This window comes from Oryzias melastigma, linkage group LG15 (assembly GCF_002922805.2).
Source record: "Oryzias melastigma strain HK-1 linkage group LG15, ASM292280v2, whole genome shotgun sequence".
Classification (NCBI taxonomy): domain Eukaryota; kingdom Metazoa; phylum Chordata; class Actinopteri; order Beloniformes; family Adrianichthyidae; genus Oryzias; species Oryzias melastigma.
This window is the reverse complement of record NC_050526.1, coordinates 23,562,756-23,585,501: the sequence shown is the minus strand read 5'-3', so window position 1 is coordinate 23,585,501 and position 22,746 is coordinate 23,562,756. Positions and strand designations below refer to the sequence as shown.

Genomic DNA, 22,746 nt, shown 5'->3' with positions numbered 1-22,746 from the left:
GTTTTACTGTTTTATTTCATTTATGGATGAGTTAATAGAATTTAACAACAGATCAGCATTTTTGGACATTAATATTTTGCATATTCTGTAAAATAAATACATTTAAGTCATTCCAATGTTTTCGCTTTAATGAAAACAAGGAATTGGGAAAAGGAAACCATAAATTGGAATCTGAAGGTGGTGATTTTACAGTAGGCACTAAAGCAAAATACTTAAATACTTCCTTTACAACTTACAAAAAGTAAAATTAGAAGTAAATCTTGGATAAGTGTTCTTTACTGTCCTAAGGTACGCCTGAGATTCAGACATAAACAAAATAAAAAGTTAATTTATAAGAACCCATGCATTCCTATTTTGATCAGTTTTTATAGAATTCAAACCTTTCAAACACACATTCTGAGGATCAGAAAAATCTTTTTGGCTTGATTTTTTTCTTCTTTTTTGTAAAGTCACTATGAAATGATCTTTTAAGAAAATGAAGCACAATTTTCCACTTAAAAATGTGGGTTTGTGTTTGGAGACGTTCTTACTGATAGAGTTCAGTGAACTAAATTGTGTGGCAATATAACAACCAAAACTTTTTCCACTTCTTAGAAAGGAATAATAATAATAATAATAATAATAAGGACCAAAACCATGAGGACGTTTCATAATTTTACCTTCTTCTTGATGGGTGAAGTCTCAGTGAAAAGCTTCCGGAAGGGTCTTGAGTGAGAGACATCTTCGTCCTTCACTGATAACCGGGGAATGGCTGTCATTGGGCGAACTATTCCAGGTTTTGTCTGAGGAAAATGACAAACCATTAAAAAAATATTCAGAATTTCAAAGTCTCAGTTCAACAAAAACTCCTGTTGAAGCTGTACCTTCTTAGAATTCACCAGGGTTCTTGACTTGTCGGTGGATGGATAAAGGCTGCACACGGATGCCTTAGTAAAATAATAATATAATAATGACATTATTAATTTAACACATTTACTTTAGCTAATAAAAAATAGTGTGCAGACTCAGATTCCTACTCACATATTTTGTTTCACGCCCCAAGGATTTTTGAAATGATTGAGTTTTATGCTGGAGGTGGAAAAGAAAAAAAAGTGCAGAAGATTATTACCTTGATGGAAATTAGAACAACCTTAGTTTGAAAAAAATAAAAAGTCACAGTCCTTGTGGCAGAAAAATGTCTTTGTTGGACATGCCTGATATCTTTCCAGGGTTTTTTATTTTCACAATGATAATAGCCCTCAGACTTATCCTTACTCTTGGTATTTTTGAAGTGTTTAAACATCCAGATTATTCTTTTTGCTTGAGCAGTGACTAGAATTACTACATTTTCATCTTGTGCGTAAGACTTTTACACAAAGTCTTCAAACAAAATTTTTCTTGAACACATTCACGAGCGCCCCTCTCCTGTGATTGATAATGAACATAATAGCTTTTCTTTGTGTCCTTGTGATTGCATCATCAGACTTAACTTTATGTCCTTTCTTAGTTTGTGTTCCCCGTTGTGAAAAAAGCAGAACGTATTTTTTGATTTAAAGGTCAAAGACATTTTCTGAGCAGCATTTTTTTTATTTAACTTTGATCAGCTTCAAGCCCAAAACTCCTATCAGTGTGCTGTAGTTCTTAATGAGGCTTCAAATCTTTTACCGGCATTGATGGAGATCAGATTAAGTTTGTGGGGTAACTGTGAACTTTTTTAGTTGAGTTAAACGTTGTGACTGTAGTTGCCAAACACGTCCACATCATTACTCTTCCATTTCTTAATAGTTAGTAGGAGGTGCGTGTATTCTAATTCAACACATTTAGCTTCATTAAATGGAGAGACATACCACTTTGATGCTCATTTAAAAGATTTTTTTTAAGATCTTTGATTCCACACAAGATTAAAGAGGCGAATGTCCCTCCTTTGCCCTCTAACATCCGAGCTTTAGCTACAGAGTTAACATTATTTCAACTACTAGGTTACCGTTTAGACAATTAACATAATTCCAGCAGATTCTGAAGTAGATGTGAAACACGTTACAGTAGGTAAGTGATTCACAATCAGTTGAGGAGTTTACAGTATGTCAGATTGTCTCCCTTGTCTCGTTTCATGGTGTTCAAGTCCCACTCTGATGAAAATGGCGTTTTGGGTGTTTTTAATGTGTTTGTGGCATTTTTCTGATGATGGCGTACACATATAAAGGAAATTAAGATTAAAACTGGATCTGTAAATACAGTACCAGTGGAAAAGGCGTTTCTTGCAGAATGAGCCTTAACACACTTGAGATCAAATTGCATCGCGGGGGTCCCCAAACCTTGAGACGTAGCCGGGTATGTACCAGTACCGGTACCCTAAAGCCTTGTTTCCACTAAGTAGTTCGGTACTGGAGGAGAAGTACGGGACGGACCCGTTGATTTATGGTGAGCATTTACACTCAGTTAAGCCTCGCTTCCACTGAGAGGTTTATTTTATTGTGATGACTAGAAAAGCAACAACAATAGAGGTCATCCAGCAGATCGTCTTTTTCTTGTTTTACCTCTGGTACATCATGTTTAACAGGAATTTAATGTTGTTTGAAAGAAGATTGCGGGCGGCTAAGAAGAATACCGCTGTAAAAGGAAAACTGAAATACTAGCTTAGCGCTATATTGTTTCTTTCTAATGTCGTCATCACTTTCTGCCAATCAGCAGGTGGCAACAGCGACTCCGCCCCAACTATCTTGTTCTTTTTTTCTATGGACGTACAACGGATTGGGGCCTTCAATTTTCCAATAGAAATGCTCAAAATATTGTACCCTAACTTGGTGCCGGTACCCTAACCTGGTAGTGGTTCCATGTCTGTTACAACGTCCTGAGGGAAGGGGACCCATGATTTGATGGGAACAGCCAGCACATTAAAAAACGATGAGTTGGGGACACCCAAAATGTCAAAAAGTGATGAGGAGGGGGCCCGAACCAGACGTCTGTATATGATAAATAGGGATTGAGAATGTGCAAGCAAAACTGATAGCTCTCAAAATTGGGTGATGGGAAGGGGGGTTGGAGTTTCTCAGAGTCAAATGTCCCTCCCACAACTCAAAGGCAACTTTCTATGAACTCCTGTTGGTCTGCAGAAACCTATATTCTGGAAAACAACACAGTTTTTTAATTATTATTTAGTCTAAAAACAGCATAGTGAGAATTAAAAGGCCACTGGCACTGGCTTTAAAATGAATCAAAAGATTATTAGTGTTCTTTAAAGGGTTTGTTACGTCCCCAATAGAAAATTGGCCCGGTGTCTAGGGGATATGTTACGTCCCCAATAATAAACTGGCCCGGTGTCTAGGGGATATCCATCAGAGGGGACAATAACATTAAAGAGTGGACACCAACATAAAAGGAACACAGTTTATTAAAATAAACGGAAACCTGTGTCCTGAAACAAAGCAGAGAAATTTGGTGGTTAAGGTTAAAAGAACAAACCAAAATGGAGTTGGGACCTTGGCCAAAAGAAAAAGAAGTCAGGGAGACTGCTGACCCAGTCATGACAACCGTCGGAGTCAGCAGCTCCCTGCTAAGGGCTGCCTAAGAAAACTACCTAATGAACAGAAATGAAACAAAGCCCGCAAATCAGAACTACCAAGGTCCAACCCCAAACTAACATAACAAAACCCAGCAATCTAAGATTGCTGAGGACAAAACAAATGTCAAAAACCAATCACCAAACCAACACCACACAAACCACCACCCAGCCTGCTGCTCTGCTCCCTGCCTGGCTTGGTGTGGCCGCCTCTGGCTTATATGGACACCACCTGCCAATCAAGGCAGATTGGCCACACCTGCCAGGTGAGCCGAAGGGAACTGGATGGAAAAGAAGGCTGCAGCAGCAGGATGTAACAGGGTTGAAGAAGAGACTTTCTTCTGGTAAATTATTTAAACAGGCCAATATTGTCACTTTTTTTCTGTTTTCTGTGTTTGTTTTTTTCTTATGTGGACTGAGGGGAGTGGGTTTGATCAACACAAGTCACTGATTCAGACCTGAACACCTTCTGTTTAAAGGGATTGATCACGCTGGCTAATGATCAATCAAGGACATTCAATTAGCAAAAGCTTTTAGATGCTTTGTAAAAAACAAAAAAAGTAGTATTTTGCTTTTCTTGTAATGTGCTTTCACATATTGAACGCACAGAATTGCTTTGTCTGCTAAGCACGCAGAAGGTCAATTTTTGAGGGTTTGTGAAAGATTCCTTCCAATTACAAGTTGTTTCTTTAGTTCGGCTTGTTAAAATTTCTTTTACAAATAAAACAGTTAAATGTCAGATTGTTAAAGGCTGTTGAAGAAAATCATCTCACCTGAATACCAGCGTTGGTTTTTGATGTCTTTGAGATCTGAACCAAAACAAATAAAATTTGAAAAAGAAAATCTGACATAAACAGAACTGAAATGTTTCTTTCAATTTCACATCAAATGATTAGACTCACAACAGGACTGGAATCTGCCAGGATCTCATCAATTACTGCATAAAGCTCCTCTGACTGTTGTCGAAGTTGAGCTGGAGAGCACATCTAGCAGAAGAGGCAGCCGTTAATGCCGCTGTGCGTGTGCATGTGAAAGCCTGCAGGCGTGTTGCAGTACCTCTGCGTGTGTGTCAGTGACAGCTCTGTCCAGGAGCCGACTCTGGTTCTTCTCTACCTGCTCATCTATCGCCTGTAAATTTAAACAGGGAGAGGAGAATAGATGTAGATGACAAACCTGCTTCACCATTTTTATGTTCACAAGGTGCTGAACTTTATCCCAGATGGTTTAAAATACATTATTCATGGGGGAAATTCAGACTTTTATTCGTTGCTCGTTGTTCTGCAGAAGCGTTGGCTTTATTTAAGCCTTATTAAGCAACATTTTCAAATGTGCATTCTGTTATTTAATCAAAATCTGAAATGCTTTGACAACCTGTCCATAAAAAAACCCTTTAGGTTCACATTTAATTGACAGCCACTCGCATAATTACTATGAAGCTGCACACAACAGTTTCTTCTATCTCTGCCTGTCACATGATTTAGACAATTGTTTAAATTTGCAATTAAAAAGACAAATAACTTGTTGAAAGTTACAAGCAAAATAAAGCATTTTTTCTAAATAGCTTACATGCATTTAACTTGAAAATATAAATCTGAGCTTTCAGCAGTACATATAGCAGTGTAAAAAACATTAAATAGTTTGGATAAAAGTGTCAAACTTACTTGCTGATCCAAAAGAAGGTTGTTTGTAGGAATTGCAGCCAGCGATTTGTAGCTTGACTTAATTTTGAGTGTCTGATTTTTTTTTTTTTTTTTTGAGAAAAAGAAACAAATCGTTAAAATTAGCTGGGGCTCAAAACTCCACACACAACAAACCCGTGTTTGGGTAAAGCCTGTGTTATTTGTTTAAGCATCCTATTCATCTTAGACTGCTGATGGTGCAAAACAGAAAAAAGAAATGTTAAAACTTGTTAAAGCTGCATCACTTTCATGCACAGAAGGCTCATGTCAACAGATATAATTAACCACTCCAAAATGTTAGAAAGCTGTTGCGAGAATCTTTAAAAATAAACTCCTTTTGATGCACTTTTGTACCTTTTTTTTTGGAGGTAAAGCCATAAAAAAGTCTAATTAGAAAGCCACTAAAACAGGAGTTCCCAAACTACGGCCCGCGGGCCAAATCAGGCCCGCCTCCACATTTGGGCCGGCCCCCTCCACACTATCAGAAATGCTGATCGAGAACGACATAGAACGTGACTTTTTATTCCACCCTTGTTTAGTCTGACCTATGACGGGAGAGGATAGACTTTTTATTGGTTTAATACAATTCACTAACTAGTTCTTTATTTCGTTATTATTGTTATTTTTTTCCATACACTTTTTTGGACGTCCTAAGCTCTTCAGCTCTTTCAGGTATTAAAATATTAAACTCTTTTTATGCTAGCTTTTTTGACTATTTTGGCAGTTACTAAGAATTTCTAGGCTATTTTGGAGTTTAGCTAATATTTTACCGTTGTGCTAGCCGTTTTGGCTAGAATACATATTTTAACAGTTTTTTTTTTTCCGGGCAACTTTGGCATTTAGCTTATATTTAAGCTACATGCTAGCTGTTTTGGCTAATCTAGGCTTTTTCAGTTTTTAGGCTAATTTTGAGCTTAGCTAATATTTTGGCCTTATGCTAGCTGTTTTGGCTAAATTTGTTATTTTAGCAGTTTTTAGGCTAATTTTGCATTTAGTTAATATTTCGACTACATGCTAACTGTTTTGGCAAATTTTGGATTTTTCTAAATTTTGTAGGCTATTTCAGAGTTTAGCTAATATTTCAGCTACATGCTTGCTATTTTGACTAATTTAGATTTGTTTCCGTTTTTAGGTTTATTTGGCATTTTGCTAATAATTTAGCTAGATATCAACTTCTGTGTTTTCAGCTATACGCTTCAGCCATTTCAGCTATCAACCTTAGCGTTTTTAGCCATTAGCTTCAACCACTTCAGCTATCTACTTCAGCATTTTGAGCTATTAGCTTCAGTATTTTTAGTTATCAATTTCAGCATCTTCAGCTATCAGCACTAGCATCTTCAGCGGCCACAATATCGCAGGTAATGCTATGTGTCTAGTTTTTAAAAATGTTTTGGTATTATTTTTTTCTATGAAGATTGCAAAAATCAATGATTTTAAATTTGGCTATGTGTGGCTTTCTGGAAAACGTAAATGTTTACATTTAGGCTGTGATTGCTACACTTTTTCTGTTAGCCTACAAACCGATCCCGGCCCCACATCAGAAAATAAAACAGTTATGTGGTCCTCACAAGAAAAAGTTTGGGGACCCCTGCACTAAAGTACAAAAGCATCAACATAATTAAGAAAGGATAAATGTGATGTTTGCTTTTAATGTTGTGAAACTGAGAGTAAATGTCAAGCCACTCTTTAAACGAGTAATGCATGCTGCCAGCAGACGGACTACCTTTCTTTTTTTACCCTCGCCGTCACTGCAGTCTGAAATTCCACTCCCCGGCCTTGGGGAGGGGGTGGATCTCAGGGACAGAGAAGGGGACGTGGTGAGGTTTCGGACTGGTGGAGCCAGAGAGGGTGTGGGAGTGGAGGGGCTGATGGGAGACTGCCATCCAGGCAGGGCAACTGTTGCGTAGCGGGAAGGGGGCAGGCAGTGGGCTTTACGGAAGGCCTGTGAAGGTGTGATACTTCTGACAGCAGGAAATCTCTGGTCTGACTCACACGCCCCCACACTGGAGGTGTGAGTCGTGTTTTGTAAAGGAGGAGTGGGAGATGCTGGGATTGAATTCGGAGGATGAGGGGAAACAGGTGGAGATTTCAGTCGCTGAGACAGCAAGCGAAGCTTTGAGAGGGAGGACTGTGATTGAGGTGTCCGTTTAATTTCCTCGTTATAAAGTTTGGAGGGGGTGGAGATGAGTTCTTTAGGTTTGGGATCTGCGTGTGGGTTGCTATGCTTGGAAAAGGAGCTGTAAGCTGAGGCAACAAAATCTGAATTGTCATGCTTTGGTGGAGAGGCAGAATTGAAGTTTGATAACAGAGGCAGAGGAGTTCGGGGGAACGTGCCGTTCCTCACGGGTGGAAGCGGAATAACTTGCTCCCGCCTGAGCTCACTGCTTGGGCAAATTTGCTCTGAACGTCTTTCCATCTTAGGCCATCTTCTGTCTGAGGCTGTGACACAGTTTTTGCTGTGAATTTGGTTTTGACTGTCAATTGAGGTGGAGGAGGAGAACTGAGAGGAAAGCTGGAGGGGGATGGAGGCCACACTGGAGGCAGCTGAGCACGCGTTACAGAAAGACAGGCTCACAAGGTTGACAGGCCAGCACGGGGTGTACGGCCTCTCCTGTGCCGTGGACAAGACAGGGAGCCGACCTTTCCTGAGGATGGCAGTGAGGAGGGAAAGTCGGGTGAGAGGAGGCCGGTGTCGGAGAGGCGGTGTCTGCGCACACACAGACGACGACAGGCTATCACAAGATGAGAAACAAGTCTGAGGGATGTTAACTAGACTGGAGCCTGGAGCAAGAAAGTGCTTCTTGATCTGGATAACAGAAGGAGTGAAGGCTCCAGAGCGGACAGAGGAGCAGGGAGACACTGTGCGGCTGAAAGAGTATGGAGAGGTGGCAGACGAAGGCTGAAACCAGCTTTTTTCTTTGTCCCAACACTCCGAGAGGATGGACTCTCTGGAGGACGTCGGGGTGGGGAACAAGTCTGCAGAGTTTGTGGGGCTCACCCTGTCCTCTGACGCTCTGTTCTCAGAGCAACCCGAGCTGACTTGAGCGCGGTGAACATCCTTGTGTTTGTCAACACCCGTTTCCATGGAGACCACATCAGAGGCTACGTGGTTGGATGTATTTTCAGACCAAGAGCTGACTGGAGGCGAGGCTTTGATTTGAGAGAAGATCTTATGACCCGGACTGGACTTCAACTAAAAAACAAAGAATTTGTGGGTTGGTTTTTATCTTTTTGGCTATAAAAGTATGTACACACACAAAATAAAAACATTACAGTTAAGCTAAATGGTTTGAATTACATTAATCTGTAATTTCTATGAAAACTAACTTGTGTGTGCACCTTTGATGTCAAATAAACTTCTTTTCCGGTTGGTGGTGTTGTGAATTCTCGTGCCGTACTCACTCGGGGTTGTGTATCCAGCTGGATAATGTGTCTCGCTCCTTCTTCTACGGAGTCCTTGATAACGACTCTCTCGGCTTTAAAAATCTCTCGTTCCGGCATGGTCTCCCACATATTCCTCTCGTGGGACCCAACTGGGTTCTAGTAGCAGAAAATTAGAAGAAAAAAAAACTCTGTTGAAGAGGAGCGGAGCAAGTGAAACCTGAGAAAATGGGAGGTGAACTTCAGTGAGCTTCTGTGGGCACGCGGGTCTGCTGTTTACCCCGCTCCACAAGTCCTACATATATAAAGCTCCTGTACACGCGCATGTCCTGCTGACATTTGTGAAGCAGATGACTCATCTGCTGAGCTGAATTACTGACACAGCGTCATAGTTCACATATGACTTTTAGGCCTTCCATCTGTAGTCATACAGAAACAGATTTTTTTTTTTTTGGCTGTATTTGTTTTAGCTTTTTATTTTATTTTTATTTTTTTTGCATATTTCAGTTTTTCTGTTTTAGTTTTTGTTATTTCAGGAGATTTTTTAAAGCAGCAAAAACAAATCCTGGTGTCAAATAGAGAATAGATTTTCAATTATATTTTAAAGCTTTTTGGTAGTGTTTTGTTTAACTTCTTCAGTTTTTGTGGAAAATGAAATTCGAATGTGAAATGATTTTGTTTACTTTTAAAGACTCAGCTGTGACTTTTAAAGACCTTGTGAGATGAAAATTGTGTTTTTGGCAAGTTCTTACGGCATTTTTCTCATGATAGAGGACATAAAAGAGTAAAGCTTAAAATTGCACTTCTTTTTATTTATTTATTTTTTTTCAAGTCAATGCGAAAAAGCAGACCAAAAAATGTGATGTAGAAGCTACTTCTATGAGTGGCCGTACAAGACATTATTTATTCTGAACCATTCGCATTCATATATACTCTCTTTGCATACATGTATTCTCTTTCGCATACATAAAGAGAGTATATATGTATGCGAAAGAGAATATATATATATTTGAAAGAGAGTATATAAGAATGTGAATGGTTCACCTCCCTGCTCCTCTCCATTGTGATCCATCCATTTGGAGACATATACATCCATGCATGTCTTTCTTTTCCTTGTCTGAGCTAGAATCTGGCTCAAAACTGTACAGCTGGATAGTTCCACCATTTTTGTTGCATCTAATGTTTGGAGGTGTGAGGGGCTGTAAGCTAGTGGGACAGTGTTGAAACAGGTTAACTCTTTCTAATGAACTACTGCCACTCTGCAAAAACTATGTCCTAGAAAACAACCTCAAAATGCAATATTTATTATTTAAAAACCATTGGGAAGGCTTTTAAATAGATCAAAATATGACTGGAAAGGGTCTTTAATCACCTCTTCATCGTCGGAGCTCCATTCCAAAACTCCCAAATGAGCAAAACATTTCATTTAACTAAATTCAGATGGATTTAAATGTCACAGAACAACTTTGATTAAAAATAAGGTAATTCTATCTATAATACTGGTGAGTGAAATTGGCTTAAGTCTTTATTAGGATCCTGAAAGTTGGAAATGAAAGAAAAATGTATCAGAAGTTAAATTGTATCCATTAATCAAGAGCCTGAGAATTTGTCAAGTGTAAAATTTCATTTACATGAAAATTCCTTTAAATTATGATATGATGATTTCAAAATCCTTGTTTGATTTCAGTTGTGTTTTCTTGTTTTTTGTCATGTTTTGTGTGTCCTTTGAGTGTATTCTTGCCGTATTTCTGTTTGTTTTTCCAGTCATCTGGTTTGTTACTCTTTTTGCTTCCCGTTTGCGTTTATTTGGTTTATGTATTTAAGTTTTTAAGTTTCTATCATCAAGCCTAATCTGCTGAAAGTTGAGTCCCACACTACTGATTCCTGATAATACATATGTAATCTGACTTCAGTAATAGTCCCCATATTGATTCTATGCCTACTATAGCAAAAAAAAAAAAGTATTGAACATTTCTTACATCCTACAGATTTGAATCTTATCTTTGCATAACAATGTGTTGTGATGATCCTTCTCTGTTGGGCTGGTACTGACAGTGGTGGTATAGGGGGATGCTTTTGCCGTACTCTTTTCCAATTGGCTTCAGTGTAAAAAATAATTTGTCTGAACTGAATCTGATAAAACCTCTGTCAGCTTAAACAGTTTTTCATGGATTTTCTATTATGATAATTGGAGCTACTCTCAAATGCTGTCCGTGACACAGCACGGCGGTGTTTAATGAAAGCAAAGGCCAAACCTGCCCTGAACACATGTTGTTATAAATAGACACGGTACAATAGTTGATCCTCAGACATGGACGCCTTGCCTTTTTGGTATTCCTCTCTGTGTCTGCATTTGCAGAACTTGTGCTGTTTACTCAAATAGCAGAGGACTAACAAGATGAAGAGGAACCATATTGATTTTAGGAAGAGCAAAGTTGAAAGATTTGAAGATTTTTTGAAGGTTATAGACTCCAGGTGGTTCCAGGACTGTATGTACAAGTGAAGCTTTGGCGCAATTTCAATAAGGAAGATCTACTCTCCCAGGTGTGCAGGGCGTTCATCACTACTCTCACGTCATCAATTGGTAATCACGGTAGCCAATAGCGAAGTACTCACTCACTTCACGACCAATCACAATCAAATGTCTACCTTTAAATTCAGTGACGTTTTGTTTTTCCGCATTGCAGACATTGCGCCGGCCCACCTCCTCCCCTTCTCCCCCCGGCTTGACTGGCGCTGCCCTGTGTACCACCATCAGCGTCTGGGCTCTGGTTCCAAGTGTCCTGTGGCTCCGTTTCTTCCCGAATCCCGCGTGGGGGATCTCTTCACTTGGTCAAAGATCATCATATCAAGCAGATTTCTACAGCCAGAGCCCAATCGCCAAAAAGACTTATTCTGCAGCCTGTCAATTCATCACAATTAAAATTTTCTACGCAGTTCTGAGTTCTCTCCTTATTGAAATAGCTACCAGAGGAGCACACACCTGCTTTCCGAAGAGCCAGTGCAGCCTCAGGAGGCTCTGTTCCTGCTCAGGGACCCGACTCTTTCGGGTGGAGTGAGAGGATTCTTGGTAGAGATCCAGAGTGACTGAGCATTCAAGATACCAGACACCACATTCGTGTGTCATGTAGCCATTTTACTTGAGAAATTATGAGTGTTTGATGAAACATTTCTGCAAAAAGCTTTAAAAGAATGAAGCAAAAAGCTGCATTTGTATTAATTTTGGAGACTTCCATGAAACTGATTAAGGGAAATAGAAAGGATAAAAGTCTATTTATGATTAGATGCAGAAACTAATAGCTGATGATCGAGCTCTTGACTGTATTATATAATAACTGTAACCACAATACATCAATTAGATACTGACACTGACTTCGATTTAAATTATGCATAAACACCACAGACTATTTAGTTAATTACAGCCTCCAAAGTCCTGGAAAAATAGAAATTAGAGTAGAAATTCAATAGTTACAAGAGCAGCATTGTATGTTCTCTATATGCATCCTCACTAACGTGAATTCCAACTTTTGTGGAAGTTTTTGCTCTAAAAATAAACTTGACACGTTATTGCACTGACAGCTGTCAGTTCTCCAAACACATTCAAAATTCTTTTAGAGCTGCTTTTCAGTCTGAATTTAATTTATCTGTTGTCAAACTAAATAAAACATGAGTGGCAGAATCTTTGCTGAAAAGAATGTCATGCAGTGGCGCACCAAGGTTTAGGCTTTGACTCTGTGAATAGGAACAACAAAGTGCACTCCAAATATAAATACTACAGTCCTGGGTTAAGTTTTACACTCACTTTATATCTATCCTCGCTTTTTAAAACAATATAATTTTGAAAAGATATTCAAATCAGATGCCAATGTCAGCCTTGTCTGACTTTTGAGGTGCAATGTTATACAAAAAAAGAACTACCAAAGCAGGTATTTTCTAATATTAAAAGTGAATCCACCATTTGAGCAACTTTATTAAAAGCATCCTTGTAATATTAGAGAGCTGGTTGCAATGTAGTCTTTATTATTATTATTATTATGGTGTGTGGGAACAACTGTCTCTATAAATCCATATTTGGAGTAAAGATTCCAGGTTTTCCTCTGTTAAATGCAGCATTTTTTTTCCTCATTAAATTTGAGGGCTCTTCTTCTGTTTACCTGTTGGCTCTTTTCTGCTAAAAAAAAAACCTTTCAAATATGTTTTCTTTTTTTTTTGCTAACTCTGTCAACTTAAGGGTTTCAATTTAACAGTCGGTGCAACTCCTTTAAAGAAAGTAACAGATGTATTTTCGACACGTGACCAAATGACTTGACACTCGTCAAGAATGAGTTGAAAGTGGTGAGGAGTGGGGTAGGGTGTATTGATCTGAGTACCAATATCATTAATACCAAGGTCAATATTGATAAAAGCGTGATGAAACTGATACTTTCGCCACTGCTTTTCTTCAATATGTACTATAAAGAGCTCATATTTACTCACCAGTTTCAGATTGCTTTAGCTAGCTTTTCAATTGCTGAAATTCTTTGTCTTATGTTTTATTCTACACATAATTAACAAACAAAATGGCAAATTAACAAATGGTCTCAAAATATTAAGTAAAAAGTCTTGGTATCGACAATACTAGCCCCGTTTTACAAAATCACGGAAATCACCTTATATTGTGAAGAATCCAGTAGTTTCCCCAAATAAAACTTACTTCAAAATTATATTACCTTATTTTCCGCACTATAAGTTGCGCTTTTTTCATAGATTTTCCAAGGGTGCGACTTATACTCAGGAGCGACTTATATGTGATTTTGTTAGAACTAATTAGGCACATATATTTGTTATTTTCCTCACTTAAACCGATTACCTTTTGGCGGTTGTTTCCCAATAACAACCACTAGAGGGCACTGTAGGTTTGTGTATCAGTATCTACTGCTGTCAGCTGACAGAAACGCAGAAGAAGAAGTTACGTTCAAAACAAACGTTCCTGATAATCTAATCATTCTCTTCATGGATGTTATGATGTTTTTCTCATTTGCATCAAGACATTATTATTATTGTTTTTATTTTTCTCTTCCTGGGCTAATGCGAGACAACAAGCCATCAAACTGGGTTTTACACAGACAGAAGAGCAGCTAAAAACTGTCATTTAGATGCAGCTCCTGCAGGCTAGAAGGGAACGATCGCCGTAAGAAAAAGACAAAAAACTGCTGTCCTGAACCCAGAATGGAGAGATGATTATAGTTGCTTTTGTGGAGTTCTTTAAAATAAATAACTTAACCTCTCAACATCATCCGTATCTTCTGTGTATTTTAAACGAGATAAACAGCCAAAGCCTCCATCATGTAGCGATGAGTCTAAAAACTTCAGACAGCTTCTCCAATGGGAGTGTCCAGTTTATGAACACATTTTTGGACAAGCATTGAGCATTAAATTAGACGCGCATCAAAAGATTCAGCGGACTTGAATTTGACGCATGAATCGCATTTGATGTCAAATCGGGCTTGTTGAATTTGTTCATAAATGTTGGACTATTTTCTTAAAAGTGCGACTTATACTCCGGAGCGACTCATATATGTTTTTTTCTTCTTCATTATGCATTTTTTGGCTACTGGGAAAAAAAGTTTTTGTCTCTTTTTTTTTTTTTTTAATCTGTGACCTGGTCCCAACTGTCCCATGGATCGGTACTAGTTTACAGCCCAGGGTTGGGACCACTACCAAAGAGCCCCAAGGAATAGCACCAACTAATTCACTAAACAAAACACAGAATAGATTATATGTACATCAGTGTAAAGATGTGCAATTCTGAGCTTGACAAAGTTCATATGTTCTATCATAAATTTGTTGTTTCAGCTAAACAAGAGCTCACACTAAACTTGCTAACCAGTGGAAAGTTTTTTTTATCTCAGAAGATCAAACATTTAAATGGCCCAATTGCCATTTTTCACAGAAGGGCTGCCACTTCCCAGAGTAATGACAGCGGAGGAAGTTGTGAAACCTAAGGCGCCACCCCCTGCAGGAAAACACCTTTGAAGTTTATATGCAGGCAGCCAACAAGACGCCTTCTGGCATCCAGCACTGTAGTGCTGCTCTGACGCTGGTGATGGATAAACATCCATGTGCACTTTAAGCCCTCCAGAAAGCGACACCACAGGGGGGTGACATGAGAACCCAGAGGGTGGTCGTTTTCATCTGCATTGTTTGCCCCACAGTGATTCCTTTTAGCGTGGTATGTTCAAGTCAGAAACTTTCTGTTATATTGTGGAAAATATTCTATCCAGTGTTAGTTGTCCTAAATATTTTAACGCTTTGCAGAAACTTTACTTTTTGTTTCTGCGGTCTCTTGGTCTAACATTTAATGTAACAAAAAAAAAAAAAAAAACAACAATAAAAGGAGATTTAAGCAGCAATTTAGACAAATGTAATTTTCAAATTAATTTTCAAAGCTGTCAAGCTTTAAGAATGGGATTTTGCTTTTCGAGTGATGAGATTAAAGAATGCACATTCTTCCAGCATCCATAATTTTATAATTATTGTTATTCCAACAGTCCAGGTGAATATTCAATTCTGACTGGCTGCAGGGTGTCAATTAAAAAGTGAGAATGAACACCTTAAAAAAAGAATTTCTGGCCACATAGCTTGAACTATCTATATTATTGTGATGGCCTAAAAGTCAGTTGGTAACTAGAACAGCAGAAACACAGTTAATCACAACAGCAAGACAGTTGAAAAGCCGTGATTTTATGGTGTCCTTTAACCTGTTTGACAATTTTGATCATTTTGAGACTGGGGTGCATTACATTATTATTTATTGATTTGATATCTATTTATTTCACATTGTCAATTTATTTCTGAAATTCAATTCAATTACAATTCCTCAAATGGCATTATTCTCCTTATACCATAGTCTGCTATTAAAGTGCTAAAACTAGGAAAATAAAAGGTACTAATACTTGATTTGATGCTTATTTCCTTAATAAATGACCATGGAATAAGTGAGAGGATGCCCTTCAAGGTGTCATTTGTCAGAAATAACGGACTTTGTGGAAAAAACGTTCAACGCAAAAAATATCTTTCAATAATTTCTGATAATGGACACCTCATCTAGCATAAACCCCAACCTGTATCCCTTCTGCAAAGTCACATGTAACAAAGAGCAAACTTGTTTAGTCTTTTAAAGTGACAGTTTCTGAGTCAAAAGATAAAACCTGAATGATTGAAAAAAATTTGAAGCTAAATGAAAACATGTTTAAACATGGAACGATGGTCTTTTAAAATAAAACTGGGTAAAAGTGCTAACAAAAAAGCTTTTTTAGATTCAGCAAGTGCAATACTGCTCAAACACACTGGTCACAAAAGAGCATTAAAGTATAGAAAGTATGTTTTGCAGATTAAAGTAGGATAAAGGATTCATAATTCACAAACATGATTATAAATAATGGACAGAAGCAGGAGATGCTTTTAGCGATTTCCTTGTGAAAACAGCTGGAGAACGGAGCTGAAAAGCAGCTGCAGAAAAGCATACGTTTCTCAGTTTGAAAATGCGTGCTTCTGTTGTACCTTATCTGATTTTACAGCCAGAGCTTTGGACGCATCCTCCGCGGTAAAAATGACTTGAGCAGGTAATCTGTGCACCTCTGGTACAAATGTGAAAGTAGTAGATTTATCTGGGTTTCCTGCTGCAACCTGTAAATCAGAGCAAAGAGGAAAAAATTCATGGTTATGGTTCACATTTTCCAACACGCCATGAAATCTATCCTTGTTAAGCGGATTTAGATACACTTAAATAAAGTTAGGAAATAAACTGCAGCAGGTAATTGGTCAAATAAAACTGTAATATCTGTCTTGAAATAAATATTAGAAAGTACTGAGCCTCTACTGAGTCATTCTTCAAACTTTGTTTCTTATGTAACTATTCCTGCTTCTAATGATCCATAATTGCATGCACACTAGCTCACAAATTGGGCAATTAAGTGTCCTGCTGTTTAAATCCTTGATAAAACTACACTCATGATGCGGTTTCACTTGCAATTAAATCAACTCCTGTTGTCATTCAGCTCAGCCTCAAAACAAAAACCCGTCATTAGAGCAAACCTGTGAACCATTTTAGCAAATTATGCTGCATAAAGGCCAGTGCAGTTTTACTTAGAGGTTTCCTCACCAATTCAATCACAACGCGTTGTTTACTAAGCAGGAAAGGACATTTGTCAAGTAATTTATTTTAGGGCAAATGTTCTGCTGGTCCTTTGATGACTAAACCAGATAAAACAAAATCACTACAGATGGGAATGAAGCTGGAGGAAAAAAGATGCTCTAATGAAGACGGATCCAGTCCTGCACTGTGTTCAGTATCTGTGCAACTATTTTGAGTTTTTAGAAGTTTTTAAAAATTGAGCTGGCAAAATTGAAGGATAATGGAAGAAAAAAAAATCAGCTGTTATATAAGTGTTAAGTTTGTACATTGAATAAAAAGTTATAATAAAAACATCTCAAGGACCTTGACGAGAGAGAAGAAAGTTTTAGACTTTTATGCCCCCTAAAAACTGAAATTCAGAAACAAAATGTTCCATTTGATACAAAAATATGATTATTTTTAATTTTGTCTGCAGCTGGTTGTTCTGTTTTTTGATTATGATGACGGCAAAGAAAAACAGGAAGTGGATGGATAAATTGAATTCTTAGTCAACATCTGGTGAAGGATATTATTTTTTAGCAGAAAAAAACAACAAAGAAAAATTGTCCAGAAATCCTGACAGGTATTTTATAAAAACATTGCAATGTATTAATTTGGATGTTTTAGAAACCTATCAATTCAGCATGTTTACATATTTAGAGCTATTTGTTCCTTTAAATAAACTTAAAATAAAAGCAAAAACTCAAATTGTGAAAAATGTTTTTTCAGATTATCTATAAATAATGACTTATAATTTTCAGTTATGTTCTTACATCACTCATTTGTTTTTGTATTACATTAAATCTACTTTTTTGCTTAAAAATGTTATGCTTCTTTTTAAAATGTTGCTCTTTTTTATTCCTTCTTTGTGCAAAGTGAAGTACTTTTTTGATCATAAATTTGTTTAAATTTGTTTCCAAGATGTGAAGTGATGTAATAAAATATGAAAATATAATGCAACACATTCCATTATAAAACTACACAATGTATTACTAAAAAGTGCAAATGGTAATTATGTATACAATATACTAAGACAAATTGAGGAAATGTAACAAGTAATTCTAAAACAAAAACATTCTAAAATGTAAGTCCACTAAGAAAAACTGTTGCAGAACATTGGAGAGATGTTGGATGAAAGTGTTTAAGGGAATTTAGTAACAGAGGATCGAAACACAACTAAAGTAATGAGGAAAAAGTTAGAAAAGTATGAGGTAAAATCTCTGTCAAAACACACCAGGAGGAGAGCAAAGAAAACTTCAGACGGAGTTGATCCGAGAACAGACGGAGTTCGGTTAGAAGTCATGAACTAGAAGAATTGTGAGATTGTGATGATCTCTGAGAGGAAATTTGGAGTTGGAGGCAAAGAGGAACACAAAGGTTGTGCAAGGCGTTTATGATTACTGTGAAATAGTGTCAAGATGTGAAATGACAGAGGGGTTTAGGGTGTGGGGAGTTGGTATTGTATCTTAGATCAAGTCTGAGTCTTGTCTGCAGCCATGATGGACGGGTTGGCAGAATCTGTGATGTTTGCAGACAACCCTGTAAGAGAAGGAGCAGGCAAAGCAAAGAGCCCTAAAATGGAGAAACAGAAGGAAAGACAGCCAACGAAAGAACAAATAGATCCGTGAGTGAAGGTAAGCTAGATTGGGTGGTGAAGATGAAAGGACTATGGACAGTATGGACAGACGTGTTAAATAAATTACCTTTATTTCACCCCTAAAAGCAAATGTCAGTACTCTAGATACATGAGGAATACCAGATTTTTGCTTGTCTAAAAAGATGAAGGCAGAAGAGATAAACAACATTAGGTATAAATGAGACATTAAGTGAATTATAGAATTTAAAAAATTACATTATTGTTGAAAACAAAATAGGTTGTCAGTCCATTCAAACAGTAAAACTTATATTTATACTTTAATTAAGAAAGAAAAATGTGTGAAACTAACGGTGTGCAAAAATTAAACATTTTAAGATAAAATTGTCTTAAAAATTAAAAAATAAATCATGAAAAATATCATACTTTCCAGTTGTTCTTATGCTACAGTTATAAATACAACTGCCACCGCGCAATAGGGAGGCATCGCAGAATCTTCAAGAATTCATGCCGCCGTCCAATTTTTTTGAAAATGGCTGGCCTGGTCATGAATGTAGATGGCAGCAGCCAGGCGGTCATCAGGCATGCAGAATGCCTCGCTTTTTATGCACTCCTTGGGTACCGGGCAGCGGGTGGCACTTGATATGGATGGTCGTCGTCCAGAGACATTTAGACATCATCCAGTTAGACTTCTGCTGCGAGCAATTCACCCTGTGGCCGCCCAGCTGTCACCTGATTTCATAAAAGGGTCATCACCACCTGTCACTGTCCAGGAGGCCACTGACCGAAGTCAACTTTTAGAGAAAAATTGCTGGGTAAAAATTTTAATTTTCTCTAAGAACCACTGCGGCCACCATGAGTAAAAATGTCACTGACGCCTCCAGATTACAAATGCCACCTGCCGAATTTGCTGAAAAACTTGCATTCAATTCGCCACACCATGGCATTGTGGGATATATGACCATAGTCTAATTCAGGCAAGACTATTTCTTGAAACAAAACCTATCACCATCCCAAATAAAACTTTAGCTTAAAAAAAAACTACAAAAAAATATTCTGAAATTTTGCTTTAAATTAGATGTTTTTTAAGATCAAATTGATCAACAAGATATTCAGGATTTATTGTCTCAAAACAAACTGCTACATCTTACTGGAGAGTCAGTGGTAACTTACTTTTGTCTTACATCAAGTGTAACAACAAATGAAGACTAGACAAAGTGACTTGGTGAGACTTGATGTTTTTGCAGTGAAGCTGGTTGTTGGCAGAGTGCTGTGTCCAATAAATTAACAGACACTTGAGCTGAAGGGCATTTTTTTTTTTTTTTTGGAAGAAAAAGATGCAGAATTGTTTTTTTAACCTTTATTTTATCAGGAAATCCCATTGAGATTAGATCTCTTTTTCAAGGGAGACCTGCAGATAACTGCAGCTTTGAGAGGTGTGTCTATCAAAATCTTATTGCAGCACATTGATGCAGTAATTCATGCAAAAGGTTTAAAGTAATACAAAAAAATATGTATTTTTTCGAATTGACTGAACTTTTTTTTTTTACTAAATTCAAATGTTTTGAGATATTCCAGTACAGTAAAGATGGTGGCAGGTGAAGGAGCAGGTGATGAAGTGGGTGCATTGAAGGACAGTGTGAAGTTCATAACAGAAGGTCACATGACCCACTGTTTTGAAATTCCAGCTTTTTTCACCCTTATTTTTTTTATTTCATAAAAGACCAAATAAAAAAATCATAAACAAGACGCACATTTAAAAAAAAATAATTGCATAAACAAAAAAGAACAAAGCACTCTCCTTTTGTGTGGTAGCACTTAAACTTGTCGGATGGTCCCTGTAACATCCAGAAAGACATTTCTAAAATTCAAAGGTTACCTGAAAATCTTTTTTCTTCTTTCTGTGGAGTTTAAGGTCAAATTTAAAATAAAAGTATGATATTACCAAAATGTGCCCCAAGTATAGTCGTTTAAAACAGAAAATGTGTCACAGAGGAAGAAAAGTTTTTTTTTTTTAATACTTGACTGAGATTGTTTAATACTTTGTATAATTTGACCATTTTAAATAGAAATGAATCGGTAACATCTTGTTTTTATAAGCTCCACCACCCTTCAGTTACATTAGTGTTTAAGGATTTTTAATCCAGAAGTGTAAAGACTCAATCTGTCAGCTGCTTGTTGAGTCAACTCTCATGTTCTTCCCACACTGCTGCTGCTGCTGATGCTTGAGGTTCCTCTCCTTCTCACACATGGATCAACTCACAGTCATTTTCTTCCTGGACAGTTTAGCTCCTTGCTCATTCTCAATTATCAAGCAGTCAGATCTCGTCTCTCAGACAAGAAGCTGACCCCCCCGCTGGACCTTTTTCACATTTATTTAACCACCTCATAGTCAGGATCTCAATAGATCGTCAACTCTCAAGATATTCAAAATGTTAAATGTAAGATCTCTCGTTGAGTAAAATTGTGTACTTATAACAGCTTTTCTTAACACCTGCAGTGTTTATCGTGACAGCTCACTATTCCAGGAGCCGCGAGGGGCTCAGTTATCAGCTCTAATTAACAAAAAAGGTTTCTCAGCCAAAAAAAAAAAAAAAAAAAACACATGTGAGATATCTTATGCGAAACACCCTGATTTATCACTCACTGTAGTCTTAGCTGGGTCACAATGTGAGAGATTAAAGTGAGCATTTCCTACTTAACTATTATTCAAGTCTTCTTAAATGTTTAATCCCTGTGTTCCTCCACTGGTGCTGGATCATTTTGTCACATGTCCCGTGGTTGGGTGCATGCCTTCTCTGAGTTATCCCAAATGGCACGTCAAGCCTGTAACAGTGATCCATCACGAACAGCATTCCCGTGCTGGTCAGCCAAACAGAGATTCAACCACAAGGTGACACATATATCAATATTTATTTAAAAAATATAGTCCAATAGAGATGTGTTTTTTTTTTCTCCTAAGGTTGAGACTTTTTTTCTCCCATAACCAAGATTTTTGTTTGTGTTATTATCAGTCGTTAAACTGTAGAGCAAAGATGTAGAAATGTCCGTCAGGAAAGCACCAGAGCAGAAAGACCTCGGTTTTAATTACAGACCAACACAAAAACGCCCTCCCTGCAGAGCAGATAGTGTGTGCAAATATAGACCAGTGGCAGCCACTTCTGAAGACATCGGGCTTTCTCAAAGAACTATAAATAAGTCTTGCGATTATAGGGCTCATGCTCAAAGTTAAACAGATCAAGACCCAACTGTCAGTGAGAGTCATATTCTATTACAGAGTAAATAAACGTGGGAATAATGATTATTTTTGCCAATTCAGTAACCACATTTTAACAAAATGTCTAATTTATTGAAGTATATAGATACTCCCACATTAGAAGGCATTAAGTTTCATCTGAAAGCCGTGTTGTTGTTGTTTACCCCAGTGTGAAGGGAAACAGCCGGTTGAGTATCAAGCCACAGCAGCTGAATATAAACCTGTTTATGTGGGTGAGACTGGTGGTGGAAAGGCCAAAAAAAACGCACAATAAGTCAATCTTTCTGGATGGTCATAGATAATATTTCCACCTCACAGGACGGTTTGTTAAATAAAAAGCACATTTTGAATCATTCTTACCTTCCTGGCACTCATAATTACACTTTGACTTCAGACTCCTGGAGATCCGCTCCGGTCCGGATTTCAAAACAAGACTTGAAATGAGAACAAATCAGTGACACCCCCCCCCCCCCTCCTCCCCCACTATGAAGTTAAGTGTGTATTACTGCTGGTGTGTGGATCATTCTTGATTTCTTTTTATAGATGCCAAACACCCGTAAATAGCTTGCAGACGGCGGTCTGCGTGTTGTGCAATCAAAACAATGTTGGTGCAGGAGCCACTGGCATCACTCTCTGACTGAAACAGGCTCCTCTTTGCCTTGTTACCGTTCATTTCTCAAAATCTTCAACTCCTCCAGTGATGACACAGAGGTGTGTAATTATCTCCAGTCTTTGAAGTTTTATCATTATATGAATCGTGACAGACGTCAAGCAAAAACCTAGAATCCTATTTTCCTGCTTATTCCTGAGGTTGCATCACGTACTAAAGGTGATGAAGAACAAAAGTGAATGAAAAAATATTTTCATAAGTCTCTTTTTCACTGGACGAAATAATTACCTCATTATTATGAACGTTTATGTCAAGAGAAGTGACAGCAAGAGGAGAAATAATGAAAAGCACTTATATAACATTGACTTGTAACGGTATAAATATTCTGAGCACGGGGAGCAATTGTTTTAAGATTTCATTCAGCTCATATAAATTAGAAAACACATTTATTAGATCATTTTGAATACAGTGATGATCACGATCTTCAGCAGCAAAGAGTTTTATCTGACAGGCATGTCAGTGTGGGTCTAATA

The 22,746-nt window shown here is 37.7% G+C and overlaps 1 protein-coding gene across 1 annotated transcript in view; it reads right to left on the bottom strand.

Moving 5' to 3' along the window:
• The window catches only part of LOC112162169 (muscular LMNA-interacting protein), a 24,355-nt gene extending 2,284 nt beyond the window's left edge, over positions 1–22,071 (bottom strand). The window contains exons 1-11 of the mRNA XM_024297876.2: positions 21,964–22,071; positions 16,141–16,266; positions 8,620–8,757; positions 6,941–8,410; positions 5,200–5,271; positions 4,595–4,666; positions 4,441–4,524; positions 4,312–4,347; positions 1,021–1,068; positions 864–926; positions 660–782 (exon numbers count right to left, since the gene is read on the bottom strand). Of these exons, the coding sequence (XP_024153644.2) occupies positions 660–782; positions 864–926; positions 1,021–1,068; positions 4,312–4,347; positions 4,441–4,524; positions 4,595–4,666; positions 5,200–5,271; positions 6,941–8,410; positions 8,620–8,757; positions 16,141–16,266; positions 21,964–21,978 (2,247 nt within the window). The 5' untranslated portion in view covers positions 21,979–22,071. The remainder of the gene's footprint in view (positions 1–659; positions 783–863; positions 927–1,020; positions 1,069–4,311; positions 4,348–4,440; positions 4,525–4,594; positions 4,667–5,199; positions 5,272–6,940; positions 8,411–8,619; positions 8,758–16,140; positions 16,267–21,963) is intronic.
• Between the last annotated feature and the right edge of the window lie 675 nt (positions 22,072–22,746).